Source organism: Zalophus californianus, chromosome 4 (genome assembly GCF_009762305.2).
Source record: "Zalophus californianus isolate mZalCal1 chromosome 4, mZalCal1.pri.v2, whole genome shotgun sequence".
In the NCBI taxonomy this organism is placed as follows: domain Eukaryota; kingdom Metazoa; phylum Chordata; class Mammalia; order Carnivora; family Otariidae; genus Zalophus; species Zalophus californianus.
Genome location: NC_045598.1, coordinates 11,183,856 through 11,206,741, shown reverse-complemented (window position 1 = coordinate 11,206,741; position 22,886 = coordinate 11,183,856). Strand labels below are relative to the sequence as shown.

Genomic DNA, 22,886 nt, shown 5'->3' with positions numbered 1-22,886 from the left:
AACCTAGAGGTATCACAATCCCAGATTTCACACTATATTACAAAGCTGTAGTAATCAAATCAGCACGGTACTGGCACAAAAAATAGACACACAAATCAATAGAACAGAATAGAGAGCCCAGAAATAAATCCACGATTAAATGGTCAATTAATCTATGTTAAAGGACGCAAGAATGTACAATGGGAAAAAGACAGTCTCTTCAACAAATGGTGTTGGGAAAACTGGACAGGTACATGCAAAAGAATGAAACTGGACTACCTTTTAACACCCTACACATAAATAAACTCAAAGTGAATTAAAGAGCTAAATGTGAGACCTGAAACCATAAAAATCCTAGAAGAGAGCACAGGCAGTAATCTCTCTGACATCGGCCATAGCAACATCTTTCTAGATACGTCTACTGAGGCAAGGGAAACAGAAGCAAAAGTAAATTATTGGGACTACATCAAAATAAAAAGCTTCTTCACAGTGAAGGAAACAATCAACAAAACAAAAAAGCAACCTACTGATTGGGAGAAGGTATTCGCAAATCATTTAAAGAGTGAGTATCCAAAATATATAACATATATCACTCATCCTCAGGGAAATGTAAATCAAAACCAAAATGAGATATCACTTGACACCTGTTTGAATGGCTGAAATAAAAAAAGACAAGAAATGATAAGAATTGGCAAGGAGGAAAAGGAACCTTGGTACGCTGTTGGTGGGAATGCAAACTGGTGCAGCCACTGTGGAAAACAGTATGGAGGTTCCTCAAAAAATTAAAAACAGAAATACCACATTATCCAAAAAATCTACTACTAAGTATTTACCCAAGGGAAACGAAAACACTAATTCCAAAAGATATTAGTGCTCCTATGTTTATCGCAGCATTATTTACAATAACCAAGATATGGAAGCAACCTAAGCATCCGTCAGTGGGTGGATGGGTAAGGAAGATGTTGTATGTATATAAACAATGGAACATTATGCTTCCATAAAAAGGATGAGATCTTGCCATTTGAGACAACACGGATGGATCTAGAGGGTATTATGCTAAGTGAAATAAGGCAGACTGAGAAAGAAAAAAACCCATATGATTTCACTCAGTAGTGAAACCTAAAAACAAACGAATAAACAAACAAAAAGCAGAATCAGACCTATAAACACAGAGAACAAGCTGATGATTGGCAGAGGGAAGGGGGTGGGGGGTTGGTGAGGTGGGGGAAGGGGAGTGAGAGATCCAGGCTTCCACTTATGGAACGGATAAGTCATGGGAAAGCATAGGGAATACAGTCGTGATACCGTAATGGTGATGTATGGCGACAGATGGTGGCTGCACTTGCAGTGAACGCAGCATAATGTATAGACTTGTCACATCACTGTGTTGTACACCTGAAACTGGTCTAACATGATGTGCCAACTATACTAAAAAAAAAAAAGTGACTCATCAGCCATAAAGTGATTCATCAGGCACCTCTGATTTCTATGATGCTAAGACCACAGTCAGCCGGAAGATAAAATTTCTGCCTCTAATGTCTTAGGGTCTTAGGAATGAAAGCCACATGCTACAGAGGAGAGGACACTCAAAACAGGGGGCCTTCGAACGGTTCCTGCCACAGGATGCAGGCAGAGGCGTTGTGGTGGGCTCCTGGGTAACAAAAGGTTTAAGAACAAAAGCAGGCACGTAGGGTCATGAATTGGCCCCAAATAACTTGGGACACTGAGCACACGGGTGCAAGCAGCACATCTTGATGGAAAAGAGGGCAAGTCTGCCCTCACCTGGCACCCCACCTCCTGCTTCAGGAGAGCCTCAGCTCGAAGAGGAATTCATCAGCATTAGCAGGTTTTGGGTTTCCGCTCATCGTTAGTGTATTGCTTTCATTCCTAAGACCCACAAAAATTGGAAACCACTCCAACTTACCAGGAGCACACTTTGGAATGCAGATCTGGAAGCTATTTTTTTCTGCAGACACTCATGACTCTGGTTTTCACAACAGCAGGCATTGGAGGCTCTGCCAAGCTGCTAGAGAAGGGCATCTTATCTGCAAAGTCACGAATCCAAGTATCCAAATAAGCTACCATTGGCAAGGGTGGAAGGAAGTTGTTTGTCTCAGCTTCTTGGGGGATTGGAAGATTGGGAAGCTTTGGGGGCTGCAGGTACCTTGTTGTACCTTGATACCAACCCAGGGGACAGGCAACTTCTCAGAACTACCAGTAGAGGCAGTGTCTTAGTAAAGGCCATTTTGGTTGCAAACAACAGAAAGTCAAACCAGTGGAAGCGAAAAAGGGGCATGTATGGGGAAGAAAAAGCCAGTTCCTGACTATCCTGGCTCTTCAACTTTGCTTGTCCTTTGATTCTTTAAGCTTTCTCATTTCCTTTCAATAAACTCCCTTTCTGCTGAAGTGAGACACAGGAGCTTTCTGTTATTTGCAACCGAAGAATCTTGAGCGATACAAAGGGTCCTAGTGGAACCCAAGGGCGGGCACTGAAACTGGCCTTCCCAAAGAAAGAAAGTGAGAACAAGAAAGTCTTCAGGAATCAAGGTGACTAATCTGTGTCACTTGGAATGCCTTCTGCTTCAAATAACAGAAAACTGACTGTGGGTAGTTTGTAAAAATTTGGAGTCCTTCCCAAAATGACTCTGGCCATGTGATTTGCTTTGTTTGATGGGATATTAACAAACACAGGCAGAAAGATTTGGTAAGTATTTGTGCTTTGGGGCTCGTTCTTTCCTGCTGCTCTTGGGAACCTGGGCCCACCACCCTGTGAAAGAGCTTGGTCTAACCTGCTCCTTGATGAGAAACCATGCCTTGCAGAGACAACTGTCCCAGCTGAGGCCTCTCTAGACCAGGATTTCTCATTCTTGGTACTACTGACATTTTGGATCACATATGTTTTTGTTGTGGGGAGCCTGTTCTGTGCACTCTAGTATCCTTGGCCTCTACCCACTAGATGATTGTAGCACCCCACCCCCCAAGTTGTGACAGCCAAAACTGTGGCCAGACATTGCCATGTGTCTCCTGGGAGGCAAAATTGTCCCTGGTGGAGAACCACTGCCTTGACCCAACTTGCCTACCAATGACTGGGCATGTAAATGAGGCCACCTTAAACCATCCAGACCCAGTCAAGCCAGCCCAGACCAGTACAAGTGCCATGGAATCATGGCTTGACCCATGGAATCATGAGAAATAATAAATATTTGTCATTTCCCATCACTGAGTTATGAATGCTTTGTTCTATAGCACAAACTGGTGCACTTGGCTACGGTGGCTTAAACAGGGATTTTTACACAGTAAGAGGTACAGAGGGAGGCATTTCAGGCATGGTACAGAGCTCAGGGATGCTGCCAGGCACCTGCCAGGCTTTGGAGGTGGGCTTCAGCCTCTTGCTTGGTGCCTGGTGATCCCCAAGGTGATTGCTCCAGCTCCAAGCCTGAGCTCCAGGCACGAAAAAGGAGACTAGGCAAAGGGACAAAGGGCAAAATACTTTCTCCTAGTGAAGACTTGCCTTCTTCTTCTTCATCTTCTTTTTTTTTTTTTTTTTAAGATTTTACTTATTCATTTATTTGAGAAAGAGAGAGAAAGAGAGAGAGATTGAGAGTGCGAGTGGGGGGAAGAGCAGGGGGAAGGAGAGGAAGGGGGAAAGAATCCCAAGCAGACTCTGTGCCGAGCACCGTCCTGATATCAGAACTCTTGAGATCATGACCTGAGCTGAAACCGAGTGGAACACTTAATGCACTGAGCCACCCGGACGCTCCAAGACTTGCTTTCTATTACAGAAGGTAAGCTCTCCCCGGGGCCTTCGCTTATGCGTCATTGGCCGAAACTGAATAACATGGCCACAGCTCTAGCTGCAGGAGAGGCGGGGCAATCAAGGCGTCTGGGCGCCAGCCCATAGAGTAGAGGAAGGTGATGACTAAGGGGCTTGCAGTATCTGCTGCACTCTCTCTCTGGGAGTCCTCGTCTCTTGTCTTTCTTTTTGAGTATCTACCCCACCCTTCTCTTTCTGAAGACTGGCTTTTGATTCTCCAAGCACACATGGGGAAATGGCCACCCCAGCCCTGGAACCGCATCAAGACTCTCATCAAGGACCTGGGTGGCATCCCAGTGGCCAGCTTTCAAATGCCAAGGGCAAAGACGCTGATTAGCCCAGACTGAGTTAGAAGAGGAAGCTGATTGGTCTGGTTTGGGTCGGGTATGTACAACTCAGCCAATCAGGTTTGGCCAAGAGAGCAGCATGAGGTAGGGCAAACCTGATTGGTGAAGGTGGTGGTGGTGCATTCTCAGGGAAAAGGGGGCGTGGCTGAGGAGACACTGTCAAAATGATATACCTAGTTCGAGGAGCGGAGAGAAGAAATTGCCATCATGGGTTTTAAGGTTGATAGGATAAAAATTGACACGTCCTTGGAAGATGTAAAATACAGTGGAGTCACACGGGCATTGTATTTGACTTTTGCAATTGCAAATATACATGTTCGATCAACAAAAAACATCTTTTTGCACACGATTTGGCTTCCAAACACGAGCCAGCTACCTGAACGGCTGCCTAACTAAGTGATCTTTTCTGGTGCTGGAGAAAAACTTGCTGTTTTGGACTTTGGGGATATGGTACAGTATTGGTAATACCATGATGTTCTTTATGGATATTTTCCAGGGTTTTCAAGAGTGTTTTTAAGGTCAGGTAATGCGCACTTTTCTCACTGACTTTAGATCCTAGCCCTGTGTAAAATGTACCTTCAATGGAATATCACACCAAGAACTTTTCCTATTTCCTTCTAGTTTTAAAGATTTTTTTTCTTTTAAATTTATTTATTTGACAGAGAGAGACACAGTGAGAGAGAGAACACAAGCAGGGGGAGTGGGAGAGGGAGAAACAGATTACCCGCTGAGCAGGGAGCCCAATGCGGCGCCCTGGTGATCCCCAGGACCCTGGGATCATGACCTGAGCCGAAGGCAGACCCTTAACGACTGAGCCACCCAGGCGCCCCTCCTTCTAGTTTTAATCAGTATAAAGAATCCATTTGGTTTTAAGATAGCAAAATATTTTTATTGTGGCTTTTTAAAAATAAAAAAGAAACGATATTCATGACTTCTGGCTCTTCCTCCCATTTTGTTTGGCGGTCCTGGCCACACCAGAAAGGCAAGGGGACCGATGGACGGGGAGAGGGCAGGACCCGGGAGCAAGAATGAGGGTCTCTACAAACACGGTGATAAAGGGGTGTGTCCACCTGGGCAGCGTGTGCTCTTCCGGGACCGGGTACTAGGGTCTGTCCTGCTCAGGAGGCTGGCGCCTGAACCCCTCATGCAGCCGAATGGGCAGGATGGGATGGGAGTCAGAAACTGGGTTCCGGACCCAACTTTTGAATTTAGTGATTCATGATTTTAGACAGGCAATTTAACCTCTCTGGACCTGATCTTCTTCATCTGTAAAATGGGGATCAGAATACTATTTACTTCCCAGGGTTTGGGGGAGGATTAGGTGAGAAGCATTTTGAAAATTGCAGAGTGCCACATAAATGTCAGTCATTATGATGGAAGCAATAAGATGACTAGGCATGCTAAATTTATTATAATAAACTTAGATATAAATGTGCTCTACCATGGCCTCAGCCTTGGCCCCGAGGCTGCCATTCTGTCCTGTGGCCCCAGTATACATCTTCGGTTTTGCCAGTGGTGGGTTTCTTGCAGTTCCACGGAGGTGGATGTGTGGGTACGTCACAACTCAGATGTGGCGCCACATAATTGTGTCCCCCAAGCCTAGGAGCCTGGGCTTGAAACTTACATTCTCCGTATGTGCACATCTGTAAGTAATTCTAAAAAGAACGTCTATTCCTGCATGCTCCATAATACAGCATTGTGCAAACACCAGTCTAGGCAGCAACATACCAGGGTAACAACCTTTAAAGTCCTATAAAAGCGTCTTAGTATTTTGACACAGAAGAGTCACCCACGTGACTCACGGAGGATCACGCAAGGCCCGATGGGATGACATTTCTAGCTCCTGTTACCAGGCTTAGAAAACAGAAGGCTCTGGCTGGATTGGCTGGATGTGTCTTTCTTCAACGTCTCCCTCTCTTGGTCCATCTTTGGGGCGGCTTTTCTGGATCCAACCTTCAATGAACAAGAAAAAACAAACGCACAAACTCTATAATTGTGGCAAGATCCCAAAATGTTCCACTCAAATGATTTTTTTTTTACTCAAAATAAAATGTTTGCTGTAAAAAAATTATATATTTATAATTATAGAGAGAGAGGAGAAGGGAGGGAGAGAGAGAGAGAGAGAGGGATGCGTATTTTAGCTTTAGAAGCTAAAATGATCCACAATTATCCCACTACCCAAAGGTAAGCATTATGACTGTTGTGGTGTACATGCTTCCAGATACACAAATAACAGTTTCCCTTTTTACATTTTTGTGCTTTTGAAACTCGGAGCTTCTTATGCTGGGCATATTCATTGTGATGGAGTTTCTTTCTCCTTGAAAGCTCTTACTGAGCTGTGTGTGTCTTCTGTCTAGGGTCTAGGCCTTTTCCGAGCACCGCCCCTCCGTCTCCCAGCCGCCCCGAGTGTGACGCTATCCCTGGTCACAGTTGATTGGATACTTGGCACGGGCTGTGCTTTGCATATGATCGCGCCCAGGATTTGGGGTTATGGGCTCTGAGATGCTACTCGCTCCCTGGGCTGGTCCTTTAAACGGCGGGGTGGTGAGGTCATCTCTTGCAGTGGGATAACTGGAGAGAGAAGAGATGAGCCGGTACAAGGAGACGCAGAGAAGGAATACGGTATATGAGCATGTGTGTGTGTGTGTGTGTGTGTGTGTGTGTGTGTGTGTGTGTGTGTGTGTGTGTGAGCTGATGCCCGGGACCTGGGACTTACCAGTTCTCTTTAGAGGCGGGAGCCTCTTTCAGCCCTTCGTTCTCATGACACATGGATTCCTGTACCCCCTATAAACACACCCCTCCCTGTTTCTGAGCAGGTTTCCCTTAGTTGCAACCCAAGCATCTCCCTCTCACACTCTTCTGCACATACATGGGATCATAATTTGCATGTTTCTTTCCAACAGGCTCCAAATCCAGCCCTACTTCCTGCAAGTGTTTGACTCCAGTCACAAGGTCACATACTCCTGGGGGTGGGGTGGGAGGGTTGGAGAGGGCTGGTGGGTCGTCAGGTTTGAGCTTGGCCACTTACTGCATGACTCTCGGTTTCCTCATCTGTCAAATGGGACCAGAATACCCATCCTGGCTTCCTCAGGAGAAGATTCTGGGTGGATTTTATTTTATTTTATTTAAGATTTTATTTATTTGTCAGAATGGGAGAGAGAGGGAATACAAGCAGGGGGAGCGGCAGGCAGAGGGAGAAGCAGGCTCCCTACTGACCAAGGAGCCCGATGCGGGACTCGATTCCAGGACCCTGGGATCATGACCTGAAGCCAAGGCAGACGCTTAATGGACTGAGCCTCCCAGGCGCCCCTCTGGGTGGATTTTAAAGGAAGGGACTTCTAGGACCATCTCTTGAGCTCTTTTCACTTAGGAGGTCTGTGCCAGTGGCTGACAGGGGATCTTGAAGGTGATTTGAGACTGCATCCAAAATCATTTCAGGGTGAGAAGGGCTAGCTTCTCTACACAAGCTTACCAAGTAAATCTGGGTCGGAATGCCCAGTGAAAATGAAAACAGACAGCATATGTCAAAAAAGCCTCCCCCAAACCGCCTTCCCTTTATATCCCTTTTTATTTGATTTTCCATAAAATTGCTGGCTGTGGGTGGTTCCCAAATTCCAGTGCCCTGACCTGTCGTGAAGTCGGCCATCAGGGTCGGAGCCAGGGAGTTGGTTAAAAATAAAGAGTGCCTGGTCCCGGCATCTCTATGTCATTACAGAGAGAGAGGAGGAGGGAGGGAGAGAGAGGCCGACCCCTAGGTCGGCCGGGAGCTTGGGGTAGCAAGCGCCTCAGAGCAAGCAAGCTTTGCTCCACTTTTGGAGTGACAAGGTTGGGGAAAGCAGAAGGCAGAGGGATGACTGGGGAAGAGAAGGACACTGGAGCAGTTTGGGGGAAGGGCTGGGAAGGCTTGCAGCACCCTTCCTGAACAGGGACCGCAGGTGAGCACCATGCCTTAGGCTTCTGTGTCTGGGAACCACACGCCTCACCCTTGAAATGAAAGGTCGGGGCTAGGGGCGCCTGGGTGGCTCAGTCGGTTAAGCATCTGCCTTCGGCTCAGGTCATGATCCCAGGGTCCTGGGACCCAGTCCCGCATCGGGCTCCCTGCTCAGCGGGGAGCCTGCTTCTCCCTCTGCCTCTGCCCCTCTCCCCCACTCGTGTGCTCTCTCTCTCTCTCTCTCAAACAAATAAAGACTTAAAAAAAAAAAAAAAAAGAAAGGTCAGGGATAGAAGCTGGGCCATTAAATGGCGACACCCAGGGGGAAATGAACTCAGGACACACTGGAGTGGCTGCTTGAGGGGACTGCAAGCTCCAGAAAGTCCCCTCCCATTCCCACCCAGTCTCAGGGCTGTTTACGTCACTCCTCCTGGGGAGGCCTCTCCCGGCCCCTGGACTGAGTGAGTCCTTGTGAAATCTGCTCCTGAACTCAGGCAACTGACCTTTGTTCCCAAAGCATTGTGTGCCAGGTAATTATTGAACCATCACTGTATTTACTGAAAAAAAAAATGTCCAAGAATGGAAGCTAGAAAGGCAGGGGATTTCGTGTGTCTCTCCTTTGATTTAAGCCTGCGTTGCTCCCCCTTGTTCTCATTATTGTCCTGCACTAAGGAGCCTCCTCAGACTCCCATTTCTTAGTTGCTCCCGCCCCCATGAAATTTTAATATGACAGATATGTGTGTGCTTTAGACATTACAAAAATAATTTTCGCCCTCTCAGGGGTGGTCCTGCCCCCACTGAGAATTCCTGATTGAACCCCAACGCCTGGACAGTACCTGCGATGTTGTAGGTTCTCAGTAACTATTCCTGGAATGAATGAGGGCTGCTAGGACAATACCTTTTTGTCCACCCCTCCATCCCCCCTGCTGAGGGCAGGCTGTGGCCTAGACTAGGTCGCCAATAAATACTTGTTAACTAGAAGATGTTCCCCCTTAGCATACAACTCCCAAACAACTATAAATGCCTTTTAGCTGCAATAGAAATCAATATACAATCACTGAAGGGCATTAGGAAGGACAGAAAACAAAAACCCAGAGGCCCTCAAAGAGGGAGGAGGCACCATTTCTGAGGCTCGCTAGGGATGGAGACTCTTTATGAGAGGGCAAGAATGAAAAGCAGATTTTACATGTCCTGTTTTTTTCACGGTGCTCATGGCGACTCCTTCCCTCTAAGGACTCAAGGCACACTGTAGAGAAAGGGGACGCCCAAGCCGCACTTCGTAAGGACCATGAAGACCTTTCTGTACCGAGGAGATCCTAGACACCAAACCTCTAAGCTTGGGCTCGGGGTTTGGGAGAATGGCAAGCTCACGCTTTGCTCTTAGCCGGAGCACCATCTGCCACATTCTGTGATGCCCAGAGGCGGCCTGAAATTCCGGGGAGCTCCACAGCTCAGAGAAGCACAAGGTGCCTACAACATCTAGGGCCCATCCTGGCATCGCCTCTGTTATCTCACATTCCCAGGTGGTCCTCAGACAAGCCCTCCCTGCAGGGCGGTTCCTGCCTGCTTCTGGCTCAACCCTGTATATGGGTGAGTAAGTGACAAACCTCCCACTCATTCCCACTTGGCAGGCTGGCGAAGGTCTCAGAGGACACTCTTTCCTCTTCACATCCTGCTCTGGGTAGTAACCACCTTCCAGAATTAGAAAAAGGGTGTGGGTTGAGAAGAGGCTTCTGTTTTCCCAACATGTCCCTTACCTAGAATATCTTCGTTTTTTTTAATGATAATTTTGTTGCCTCGGAATTATTGTGGCCTTTTATCAAACTCGAATATGGCTCCTGTTTCCCATTTCACTGCAACGCGTTTAGCTTTCAAGCTTCCTGAGAGCTCACCTCTACTTTCTGCAAAGTGGGAATGTGGTTGGGTCAATTCCAGTTCTAGGGTTGAATTGTGAATGGCAGTGTTTCAACATGTTTAAAATTTCGGAGTCTTGATTCCCAACTCTTAAAAAAGAGTGTTCTAGAGGATGCTTCCTTGTAATTCAAGAGAAAACGCATCCGAAATGTATCAGGTTTAGTATCTGGAAGTTGGTTACCTAAAGGAGGGGAGAGGCAGGGCTCACCTGGGTGGGTGTCCAGATCTGCAACGGGTTCCAGCTCCCTTATTTAGCTGTACGGCTCTAGACAAATAACGTAAAGTCTCTGAACTTCAGACACCTCCTCTGCTAATGGAGGATTAAAACAATACGTACCTCTAGTGTTGTTGTGAAGACTGAATGAGATATAATGCCTGTCGAGTGCATAGCTCTGTGCCTGGCACGTACTAAACGCTCAGTACATAACAGAGGGGGTATTATTGTCAACCTGGGTTTCCTGCTGACGTCCTACTGTTTTCTTTCTCCTTCTAGCTCACCTGGGGACTTGAATTCTGCATCTTGTTCTTCACCGTCTCTACAAACATTCGCCTCTTGAATACAGAAGGAATATTGACAACATTTAGCTTATGTTCTTCTTTCCCTTTTGCATCAGAGAAAAGTGTTTTTATTTTTTTTTCTCCCTCCACTTTCAGATGTTACCCATTTGGATGAAATGTTGGGCTTTCCTAGGGATGGGGGGGTGCGGTGAGGATGTGCTTCTGCAGAAGGGGGCCTGGTTTTCAGGTGCTGCTCTACTGTCCTGCTGAGCTCCTTAGGGATCTCTGCTCCGGATTCCAGAGGAATCTGAGAGGAGGAGCCTTGTCAAGCAAGGGTCCCTGGAGGATTATTGCAGTCCTCTTTGGGTGGAAGCAGAGCCTCCCAGATCAACGGAAGAAGATGAAGACGCGGGTTTCTACCCAGCATCCCAACGCCCGGGGAATGATGAAGCCACAAGTGGCTGGCTTCCCTGTCAGGGACGGCGGGCACCTGCTTGGGAGCCAGCATCATGGCAAATCTGGAGCTTGCCCTTCCCCTGGGGGTTGATGACTGTTGCTGATCCTGGTCCCCTCGAGACCCTGCACCTTGGGACAGTTCGCTGAAAAAAGAGCATGTCCTAGGCATGCTGGGCACATGACAAGTGAGAGCGGGCTAGGCCTCCCTCACAGACTGACACTCCAGCAGGTGATGGTGCAGTGGTGTCAGGAAGAGAGTGTCTCTCAGAGAGTCCCGAGCCTCTGCGGGAGGCGCTAACCAGCCGCCTACAGGGGCTGGGGAAGTAAAAGCAGTGGGTGGAGTGAGCTGGGTGGGGAAGGCGGCAAACCCACAAGCCCAGTGCTTTTCTAAGGGGCCTAGAAGATGGTGGTTGCGGGACTATGGGCCTAGAAGCCCCAGATCTTCCAAGTTGCACAGAGAAGCTGGACATCCAGAGTATTTTGTGTAAGTGCCCTATTTGGAAATGTTACTTAAAAAAAGACCCCCCCCCCAAAAAAAGAAAACCCGTGAGCCAAATGAAATGCTGGGCTGCCATTTTGTGACATGTTCTTCAGAGCCTACCCTCTTGGCTTCCAGTTGGTGCTCAGTACAGAGTTGTTGGTGGGGTTGCCAGATGAAATACAGGATGCCCTGCGAAATTTGACTTCTAGAGTGGAAAGAAATAATTTTTTTTAGTCTAAGTATGTCTCATGAAATATTTGGGACATACTTATACTGAATAACTATTTGTTGTTTATCTGAAATTCAAATTTAACTGGGCATCCTGTTTTGTTTTGCTTGTCCTTAGCTCTGGCAACTCTATTGGGTATTCACAAAAGTCATGGAGGGAGTGAGCAGGGAGGCCCCAGCTTGCCATCTTTTGGAGAGGGCATGGGTATTTGTCTCTTCCATTCCCGCAGAAGGGTGCCAACGTGCCCTTACAGTAACTGTCTAAGAAGGCTGAGGGGCCTGTAGTTAACTGAATTGCCCTCTGGGCATTTTTCACTGAGAAGGCCTTGGGCCTGCAGCCTCTCAACATTTATCACAGGCTCAGTTGAGAGGAGCTAAGCTTAGAAGACAGTCACCAACCAAACTCCAGGATAATTGTAAAGCAGGACTTTTTAAACCAGCAACCTCCCATCCTTCCCCCCCCCCTCCCCCCGACCCCCCCCCCCTCACCGCAGCAGATTTAAGCAAAATCCCGTGAGGAACTTGGAATATAAAACAGATAAAGGAGAACTTTTCCTGGGGAAACAGGGTCTTTGTGTGTGTGTGTGGGGGGGCGCGTAGGGGGGAATGTTGAGAGTCACACTCTTCCATGGCACCCAGGGGCTCCAGGGAACCCCAGTTTGAGCATTGCTCCAAAATATCTTCCTTGGATTAAATCCCATCAGTGGATGGCTGAACACTGAAGGGCACAGATCCTGGCCCCCGCACACCTGCTTTTCCTGAACTTTCCTGAACTCCCTGGGCTGTAATGACACCAGCCTGTCTCAAGAGCTGTCCTCAGACATGGCCCAGCCAACACTACGCTGTTCTTCTCAGAGATGTTATTCATTATATCACACAGTGTCCTCTCTAGTGGAAAATCCAGTACCGTCCTTATTCTCAGAACACTTCCGAGCATTGCACCCATTGTATCTCCTGGACACTGTGAGCTCTGGGTTTTCCAGATCCCACTGGCTGCCAGAAAGCCCAGTCAAGTGTGCTTTCCCCCTTGGCAGGTAAGAAGGTCAGTAGAGTTGGCACCTTCCTCCTCACTCCTGGCTCCATTTTGTGCCTACTTTCCTCCCCTTCTTGTACCCACTTATTTCGCTCTTAGGGCAGGGGTTCCTGGGGCTCCCACTTCTCTCTTCTTTTCTTAGGACCTGTCTCCAAGTCCCCAGATCACTCAGTGCCTAGGGTGGTTGTTTAGCCAAAACTACACTTGCCTGCCCTCCGGGGCTTTACCTCCGGATAGTGGGTTGGATGCTTGCCTGTCTCTTAGGTTCATTTGCTCAGACTGCACGCAAGGGAGGGGCAGGGGCTGGGGTTGGGAGAGGGAACAGGGTGGGGGTGGAGGTGTGTGGGTATTCCTGGCGGGGCACCAGCTGGCTTCTATACCCCACCGGGTTCTACCCTTTGAACCTACTGTATCTATCTTGTGTCCGGCTGCGACATCAGAAGACCTCTCCATACCTGCCTCTCTTTCTCTTTGAAGGAACAGTTGCAAGGTGTTGATTCTTTTGCATTTCTCTGTTCGCGATCCTCTAAACGTTCCTGAGTGAAAATATTAGGCGAGCAAGAGAGCGTTTAGTGTGACCTGTCCTGTTTCGTTCTGGGACACACCTCCGAGGTTTCTGGGAGCCACTGGGGCGCACTGGAATTGGTGGGCAGAGGATGAAGGGCGGAGAGGGTCGCCATCCTCCCTCCACCCGCTATAGCGCCCTCACCACATTTTACTTTCTCATGCTTGCGGGGGCCAAAGAGCGCCGAGCACCCGTTCCCATCCCACACACCACCGACCGGTTCCTAGGTCTTGGTCAAAATCCCGCAAGTGGCACTGAGGAAACCTGGATCTCGCGAATGCTTGGGCCCAAGAAAATTTTGGAAAATCGTGATTTAAATAAGATAGTGATGATATCGATGATGTATGGGCGCTTGTATTGAGTAGTTCTGGGTGCGAAAGAGCTTGTACCGGGCTCTGCTTGAAGCGAACGCACTGAGGGAGGAGCCGCCTTGACTCTCGCCTTCCAGACAAGGGATCTGAGCTAATTAAGCGCCGGGACGGTCCAGCCCCGCCCCCCGCCGACACCACCTGGCAACGCTGTGGCCACGCCCCTGGGCCAGGCTTTGATTGGCTGGAGGTTTGATTGGCAGGAGAACTGAGGGGCTTTCCCCAGCCAGACTCGAGCCTTTCTCACGCTTGAAGCCCTAAGAAAGGGCCAGGATGGGGAGTGCGTGCTTCCTAATGGCAGCTTCTGTGCACTTAAAAATTTCCTAGTGAAAATAACAGCTTTAACCCATTCACAAAAGTATCTGAGCTCTTGTTGGCCGTAGCCCGAGCTGTATTCACCAACTATAAAGTAGAGCTTCGCAAAAAAGCCACTGGCTCCAGGCGGTCCGAGAAAGCGTCTTGGGGTTGGCCGCCGGTGTCAGCCGGCAGGGAGCTCTCTGGAAGAAACGCAGGCCTCGCCCCACCCGTCCAAAAGTTGTCCTTTCTCTCTCCCAGGGTAACCACGCTTGCCAGGCACCGGGCTCTGTCGGCATTATGTCATTTAACCCTCTCGGGTCCCCCCGTTGTTATCATTTTTGGTGGTTGTTGTGCAGGACTCTGAGATACAAGGCGTGAGCCACTTTACTCGGGGTCACTCGGGGCCAGAGGTGGGGCTTAAACCCTCTTTGTTTGACTCCAGAGGCCGCCTGTGAACTCTTGAGAGTCACAGCTGCCTTATCTAGGGATGGGGGCACTGGATGAGACTGAGCACAGCCTGGGCCACGGTCATTGTCCCTCTGTCGGATGGAGGGAGCGCCAGCGCCCCCCTCCCCCACCCCGCTGTGAACTTCCTAAGTTCACAGCTGATAACCGCAAGGTTCTCTGTGAACGCCCAGCACTGAACTTTTTCCGGCATTTTGTATCCAGTCTCATTGTCACAGCTAAAGGTATGAGTGTGGAAGTATGAATCCAGGAAGTTCTGCCTGGTGAAGAGATGTTCAAACCTTCAAACTAAAACATCTTTTTTTTTTTTTTTTTTTTTTTTTTGAGGAGGGTACTGGTCGGGAAGCTCAAGGGTAGTAATTTCATTAACTAGTGGTTCAACCACTTCTTCTCTATGAATGGGTGAACTTTGATACATGAGACTGGAAACATTAAGGCTAGAAAGGGAGGAGCAGAGAGCAACAGGTGTGCAGAAGTGGACTGGAGTCGGGGAGGGCAGCAGGCCTGGGGTGGGGGGGGTAGTCCCGTTTCTGCTGCTGCGCAGCCGGGTGCCGCTGCCCTCTGTCAGCCTCTCTGAATGGGCGGCCGGGTGCCAGCATTCCTTGCAGGGTTGATGGGAGAGATGAAGCACGTGCAGTGTGGAGCAGGTGCCTGCCACTCGGGAAGGGTTCAGTAAAGTCAGCACTACTATGATTGTGGCTGTGGTTTTTCATAATCTTTCCCTAAATTGTGAATTCCCAGAATTTGAACATTCCCAGGTCCCACTCTTCTGGGGACACAGACGCAGGGTCAACTTGGCCATTTTAGATCCTCCTGCACAGAAGGATGTCTAGTGCCCAACAGGCTGGCACAGCCCTTGCATTGTGTATGAATGAGGCAGCTCGTGAATAATGCATGTAGAGCCTGATTATGTAAATCCTCAGGTTTTCTTACATTTTTAGCCAGCACATGACAATGGCCTTTTTGGGGCCCTTTGCTGTCCCATTCTGTGGTCTGGTGTTTCTGTTTTGGGGACTAGCCTGCCAAGTCCTAGGGCGGGGTGGGGGGGGCACCTGAGGGAGGGGTGAGCTCTCCAGAGGGCACATCAAAGGAAAAGTCAGAGCTCTGTCACTGGCCCAGCTCTCCCTGACTTTGCTGGTATGAAAGGAGATGGTCCTTTGCCTGAAGCCTGTGATGTTTAATTCAGAGCCATGGATGCTAGAAACCCCGCATCTGAGGCCCCCTCAGAGCAGGGTGGCTGCTTTCATTTCTAGGGCTACAAACGGTGGAGCCTGTTGTCTGGAAGGTTTGCAGGGTGGAGGAGGGCAGGTTCCTGCAAGAACTTATCTGACCAGTGCCTCCTAGTTGGGGAGGAGGGCACCCTTCTATAGCCTTCTATGGCTTGACCTCCTTAGAGCTTATGCAGGCAACACGTACACACACACACACACACACACACACACACACACACAAACATACATACAAATATACACACAGAAACACACAGCGCACACGCGCATGCACTTCTATATACTTGTACGCATACAAGCATGCGTGCACAAGCACACAGCCTGAGTCAGGAGCACTAACATTTACAAGGAGAAGTATGGGGCGAGGCCAGCACAGAACACAGGAACTATGGTCAGTGGTCCCGGGGCCAGGTCTAGGTTCTGTTTACCAGCTACGGTGTGAACTTGGGCAAGTCTCTTAACTTTCTGAGGCTCAGTTTCCTCATCTGTAAAACGGGGGTCATCATAGCTACCAGGCTGGGCTACCAAGGCATTAGTAACCCCAATCAGTGCTGCAAAGCGCGGGGGGAGCCCCATGCCTATAGATGGTCATGAGATGGCCGTTATGGTAATTTTCCTTGTTTGCCTGATCTTTCTTAGTCTTGGGACCTGCTCTACCTCCGGCAAGAGTTAAGAATGAGGGAGAGTCTGGTTTGGAAATGAATGCGGGAGTGAGGGGTTATGGGTGTAACCTGCGGAGAAGACAGGACAGCCCCTCTGCCGACCACGGGACAGGCCCAGGTCTGCTGGGGAGCTTCTGGAGCGCTCGTCTGGGTGCTGGTCACGCGTGCCCAGCTGTCAGCCACACCTCTGCTGCGTCTGAGGCAGAGCTTGCCTGAGCCACCACATGTGCAGGCTTCTGGCCACATGGAGGAGAGCGGCGTCCACCTGCCGAGTGCCAGGCCCTGGGCAATGCTTTAGAGTGTCCCTCTAGGTGTCCCTCACCTCCCGAAACCACATGGCCCGTGAGTTCACACTGCAAGAGCTTGGACAGGGAGAGTACCTGCCTCATGTGCAGTCTTCCCAACAACCCTGCAGGGCACCCGCGGTCAGCTCCTATTTACCGGTGAGGAAGCAAGCCTCAGAGAGGCGACCGGACTTGCATGAGGCCACAGGGTTAGTAAGTGGAAGGGGGCGGAATTTGAACCCAGGACTGACTCCTGTGCCATGTGACAGAGGAGATAACAAGGTGAGAGGAGGAGGGGGCTTGTGGCTGGATCACCAGCCCGAGTCTCCAGTCTTGGTTTCTCAAGGCAATGCTACTACCAAGTTCGTGCTGGCAGGCAGGTCTCTCCTCCTCCTGCCTTTCCTCTGGGGTTCCCAGAGCCTGAGCCTGGGGTGCACACCCGCCCATGCCTCTGCTGGACACACTCAGATTCTCCTTTGCAACTCAGCGTAGATGTCATCACTTGGAAAGCACTCCCCAAATGCTCTGGGCTGGCTGGGTGCCTGCCTCTGGATGACGCAGCCTGAGCACCCATTAGACAGAGACTTTAAATCCTTAAATCAGCCTGGAGTCAGTTCTTTACCCCTCTGTTGTGCACTAAAGGACGTCCTTTAAGGATCTTCAGGGACATCCTTGAATGGATGGATGGATGTCCTTGAAGATCCTTAAAGGACGTCCCTTAGTGCACAACAATCGGGTAAAGAACTGACTCCAGGCTGATTTAAGGATTTAAAGTCTCTAACGGGCGCTCAGGCTGCGTCATCCAGAGGCAGGCATCATCCATCCATCCATCCAACCAACCATCCGCTTGAAAATCTATCCATCCACACATCCATTCATCCATCCATCCATCCATCCATCAAATACACTCAGACTAGTGAACCCAAATCTTTATTCACAGATGGCTTGTTCATCTATGTATCCCTACCACCTAGAAGAACAATACAAATGCAAACAATAGCTACAATTACAAAGATACACAGGAGCTAGATAGTGAGTTTCAGAGAGGTTAAGGAATCCACCTGGGATGACAGAGTAAGTGGTAGAGCTAGGGTCTGAAGCTAAGTGTGTCTGATGTTAAAGCTATTCTGCCACCTCCCTTTGCATCAGTAAATGTGTTCTGTGCTGCCCGGACCCCCAAGCCCTCACTTTGCTGTTTTCTAAAGGGGACCAAGGGGCTGCAGCCTCTGAGGTTCTGCCCCAAGCAAGACCCCTCACCTTCTGCTGCCGGATGGCCCTGTTGATTCTCTTCTCCTGGCGCAGCTGGTGCTCTGTGCGCCCCAGAGCCTCCTTCAGCAGAGCCTTCTCTTCCGCCTCTTTGTAGATGTTGTCTTCCAGCTTTGCCACCTGCGACTGGTACATCTGCACGGACACTTTGCTCTGCCTGAGCACACAGGAGAGACACAGGCTCTTTTCCCCATCCTCTTTCTCATCCATGTCCCCAACCTGGGAGAGTCTCAGAATACTTCCGTCGGCGGCTAACTTAGTGGCAAGCAGATTTAGGTCATAGAGGAGAGAATAAATAGCTCATTGGGTGCCTAAGTGTAGCAGGAGGGTATGCTGCCAGACCCACCCCCCCCATTTCCCAGGGAGGGTGTAGGGGAACAGAGGCCACTAGAATAGGGTGAGCTATGGGAAGTACAGATGGTGAGTCCTAAGTCAAAATGCACACAAGGTGCAGCTTGTTTGTGGAGAGAGAGAACGAACACTGAGCACCTCAATCACTGCTTTCTCACGGACAGACTCGCCTCTGTCGGGCCCTAGTCATCGCCCCCCCCGCCCCCCGCCCCCAAGGTCTCTCTGCCTGCCCTGGACCCGGGTCTGCTGCTGCCCCGAGAACAGACACCTGGTCCTTTCTGGGGGGCCACCGGCGGTACCTGAGCTGTTCTATGTCTTTTTCGTATCCTCTCAAAAGCTCCTCTTTTCTCTCCAGCCGGTTCTTGAGTTGGGTGATCTTATCAAACACCAGATCGAGGTCCCTTTGTCGGAGGTGGTTGACTCTCTCTCTCTCTTTTGCAGAGAGGTATTTCATGGATATGTGACCGGACATGTCCTTGATGTTCATCAGACTCCCGAGCGTTTTGCTCATGTCCATGTACTACGAGGAAAGCGTTTGGCAGATGAGAGGCCTGGCCCAAGGCTGCTGGTGGCTGCTTTGAGGAAGCCAACATCTAATTCTGTGTCGTTCACTGTCTACAATTGCCGAGAACACACCCATGCTTGGGAGCGAGTGCCACTGGGCTTTCAGTAGGACTTTCATTTACTCCACAGCCCTTTATGCTATGCCTTCGTGAGAACCAGGAGGAAAAGTGACAACAGACATAAACATTCATTCTAACTACCTAGGTTTTCAAGGAATTGGACTATGCAATGTCTGACCCATGCTGGGAGAGTAGATGGATCTTGCAGAGCTATTATTACAAGTAAATATGCGTGTGAGGCTGATGTTTAGTCATACTCCCTGGTGGTTAACGATGACTGTGGGGGACCCAGCTTTGGACAGGAGGGGACGGTGCTGTAAGTACATACCAGCTTTTCACTGAGATCTAAAGCCTCAGCTACATCCATTTTCCCTGACTTTTCCATGGCTGGGATGGCTGAGTTGCCAAGGCCATTCTGAGGCTGAAATAAAAAAGAAGTGAAAACTCTCTTGGCATGCCGTTGTGAATGTCTGCATCCTGGAGATAAAACACCGTAGTTATCGAAGATTGACTTGAGAGACTGGATTTTCCTTTCAGTTCCTGACCAGCCCGTCTGATTCCTCTGTCAACTGCTCTCTGGCAACTCTGCTCCCACCCTTCAGAACATGACTCTCACTTGCCTTGTTCTCTGGTTACTTACTGTCTTCCCTCTGGACCAGTGGTTCTCAGTCAAGGGTGATTTTGTCCACCCTCCCCTCCATGCCCCAGGACCTTTGTCAATGCCGGGATACATTTTGGTTGTTGCAGCTGGAGGTGGGGAGTGCTACTGGCATCCGGAGGGTGGAGAGCAAGGATGCTGCTAAACATCCCACAGTACATCAGATGGCCTCCCAAACAAGGAATTACCTGGCCCAAATTATCAGTACTGCTCAAGTTGAGAAACCCCAGTCTAGAGGACAAGCTTCATAAAAACAGAGGTCGTGTTGCTTTTGCTCACTATTCCATTTCTTGTGCCCAGCATGGCACCTGGCACAGAGCGGGCAGAGAAAATAGCTTTCCTCCTTTTATTAAAGAATCTCAATTTTAGGCAACAGAAACTATACCGTACATATACACCAAATTTGGCCAAACCTTCTCCTAGTGCTGGAACCTGCTGGGCGAGCATCCCTTCAGACCCACTGCCGAAACAATGCCCAGTGGTGTTCACAGCTGTACCCTCAGTAACACCCTCTCAGCCAGCTGGCTGCTGAAAGTCCCTACTGACCGTACGGAAGAGCCACCGGACAGATCAGGGAGTCTGGAAGACCATAAATAACTGTAATAAACCTCCCTAAAAAGCAAACTGGGTTTTAAGTGCTCACCCCGAGCGTCTCTTGGCCCATAGCATTTGCTGGCACTCCACTGTAAGCCTCTGAGATTAAAAAAACCCAACTACAAAAACATAAAGGCTCAGAAAGTGACTGTGATAGATAAGCGTGAGCTATTTGTCTCTCCGTCTACAGCGCTGAGTGTGAAGGAGGGGATTTGAGGATGACAGAGCCTGAAGTACCACTCAGCGTCTCCAGCCCTGGGCGGTGTCCTCTGTACCCTGCTCCGGGTTCCCCTTCTTTTCCTGATGGAGGGTCACCTAAGGCAGAATCTGGTGGATGAGGTTTAATCACACAGTCCCCACGTCCTCTGCAGACTAGCAGGGAGCTAGACACGGTCCTGGGTCCATCAGTCATTATGCTGTGACCTTGGGTGAGGTACCTGACCGCCTGAAGTCCTAACTTTTCTTATCTGTAGAATGGGGATCATGACAGTAACTCCAACAGAAGGCTGCTGTGAGGGTTGAATGATAACAGGCTGAATGATAAATGGTAGCTTAGCTCAGTGCCTGGCACACGGCAAACACTTAATAGATGTCAGCGAGCCTTCCTCCTGCTCCTTCTCTTCTTTTAGTTTGCATTATTGCCAGCCTTGGAGGACTGAGCTCTTCCGAGAGGGTTGGGGGCTCTCCTGCTCTGGGGTGGTGGTGGTGGCATAGGGTCAGTGCTAGGGTGAAGGTAAATCTTGGGAAGCAGGTCAGGATATGAGAGCCAGCTGAGTTCCCCGCCCGGAGACTGTCTCTCCACTTCCAACCTCGGAGAATGAGGGCTTATCCAGAAAGCCAGCACATTCCTGAAGACTCACATCCCTAGCAAATGTCTAGAAAAATGGTGCAGGAGAATGTTGGTACAGATAGGATGACTTTGTTCCGTGGTCTAAAAGCCTCTGCGTGGAGGGGAAGAACGAAGGGGAGTAAGTCGGAGGGGGAGACGAACCAAGAGAGACGATGGACTCTGAAAAACAAACTGAGGGTTCTAGAGGGGAGGGGGGTGGGGGGATGGGTTAGCCTGGTGATGGGTATTAAAGAGGGCACGTTCTGCGTGGAGCACTGGGTGTTATGCACAAACAATGAATCATGGAACACTACATCAAAAACTAATGATGTAATGTATGGTGATTAACATAACAATAAAAAATAAAATAAAATAAAAGCCTCTGCGTGGTGTAGATCCAGCTGTGGCATCAAGCCACGCCCAGCGGATCCCGTGATTGACCGTGACCCGAGCGGTCCATTGTCAGGTGTCAATCAGGCACCCATCAAACATCCATTTAGGGTACAGGGCACCTTCAACGTAACAGTCAAATCACTTCTGAAAATCCTAGCAAATAAAACTATTTCCCTTAAGAGAGGAAGGGTTTCTTGAGTGACACTATCTAAATACTATTAAGCAATCATAACAGCTATCATTTATTAAGTGTTTGCTCTGAGCCAGACGCGGGGATAAGCACTTAAACCAGCCACTTCTAGGTTCTCACCAGTGCGCAGCTGGGCAGAGGAGGCCCAGAAAGGCTAAGATTCCACCCGAGGTCTCACGGATGGCGGGGCTGGCATTCGGACACAGGGCCCTCTGACTCTAGAACTTGCGTCCTCTTAATCAACCCTCCAGCTGCTCTTTATGTGTTCACGCTTCTCAGTTTGCCGTGCAAAGCAAACTTCAGGCAAACTCATGGCATAATGTTAAAAATTAGCCTATTGAATATTTTCTGCAGGATATAACACATCGTGTGAAAAGGAGGGCCCACCAGAGATTGTTCTGGACCGGTGTCAGTGCAATGATTTAACACGCTGGGCACAAATGGAGAGCAACCTCTTTGTTCAGACATGGGGCTGCCGGTTCGCCAAAGCCTCGAGCTGGTGGCGCAGACGCTGGCCTCCCAGGGAGGCCTGGCCCCAAGCCACTGACGTGTGAGGCCGTGCCGGGGCACCTGGCTAGTGTCTGCCCTCACGCCCACCCTCTCCACGTGTCACCGCAGAGAGAAACTTTCTTTGGTTACCGCTCCGATCTCTATTCTTGAGAGAGTTGGCAAATCAGGTTTTGCGTCCAAGAATTTCTGGACATTTTTTTCCATTCTGACCGTCTTTAAGTCTAGATAGGATTCAGTCAGGTGGTCCTTATGATCTATAAAATAAATGAGAGTCAAAAGAAAGGGTCAGGAAGAAGTTATTGCATGTAATAATCACAGGTGCTGGGGTGCCTAGGTGGCTCGGTTGGTTAAGCATCTGACTTCAGCTCAGGTCATGATCTCAGGGTCCCAGGATCGAGCCCGGGTCGGGCTCCCCTCTCAGCAGGGAGTCTGCTTCTCCCTCTCCCTGCTCGCCCCCCCTCCCCAGTTCATGCCCATTCTCTCTCTCTCTCTCTCTCAAATAAATAAATAAAATCTTAAAAAGAAATCACAGCTGCAGTTTACTGGACCTTACTGCAGGCCAGTGCTGATCTCCACCACCCTCCCTTGGCAGGTGAGAAATAGGCCTAGACAGGTAAATGGCTTGTCCAAGGTCACACACAGTTAGTAGGAGGCTGGGGCCCCGCAGGAGCCAGTGCCGAGACACGGAGGGTGAACTTTCAGCCACAGGAACCAGGCTGGAACTTGAACCCTGGCTTCTGGGGCTTAGCCCAGCACTGCCCCCACCCCCAGCAACAGGTGCGGTGTCTTGAAAACGTTATCCCTTCTAAACGGAGTATCCTAGGAGGTTCCCAAGGCTGATCCTTGCACTGTGAGTCCATGACAAAGTTCCCACCAGGCCACAGCGAAATCAGAAAAAGGTCAATGTAGTGAGTTTTTCAT

At 49.5% G+C, this 22,886-nt stretch overlaps 1 protein-coding gene across 2 annotated transcripts in view; it reads right to left on the bottom strand.

The window, feature by feature from the left end:
* Positions 1-5,003: 5,003 nt before the first annotated feature.
* FHAD1 (forkhead associated phosphopeptide binding domain 1) overlaps positions 5,004-22,886 on the bottom strand; it is a 142,534-nt gene continuing 124,651 nt past the window's right edge. For both annotated transcript variants that reach the window (XM_027603961.2, XM_027603885.2), the window contains 7 exons: positions 22,086-22,219; positions 19,120-19,212; positions 18,468-18,688; positions 17,809-17,974; positions 13,137-13,217; positions 10,484-10,537; positions 5,004-6,093 (listed from right to left, as the gene is read on the bottom strand). In XM_027603961.2, coding sequence (XP_027459762.2) covers positions 5,977-6,093; positions 10,484-10,537; positions 13,137-13,217; positions 17,809-17,974; positions 18,468-18,688; positions 19,120-19,212; positions 22,086-22,219 — 866 coding nt within the window. In that variant the 3' untranslated portion in view covers positions 5,004-5,976. The remainder of the gene's footprint in view (positions 6,094-10,483; positions 10,538-13,136; positions 13,218-17,808; positions 17,975-18,467; positions 18,689-19,119; positions 19,213-22,085; positions 22,220-22,886) is intronic.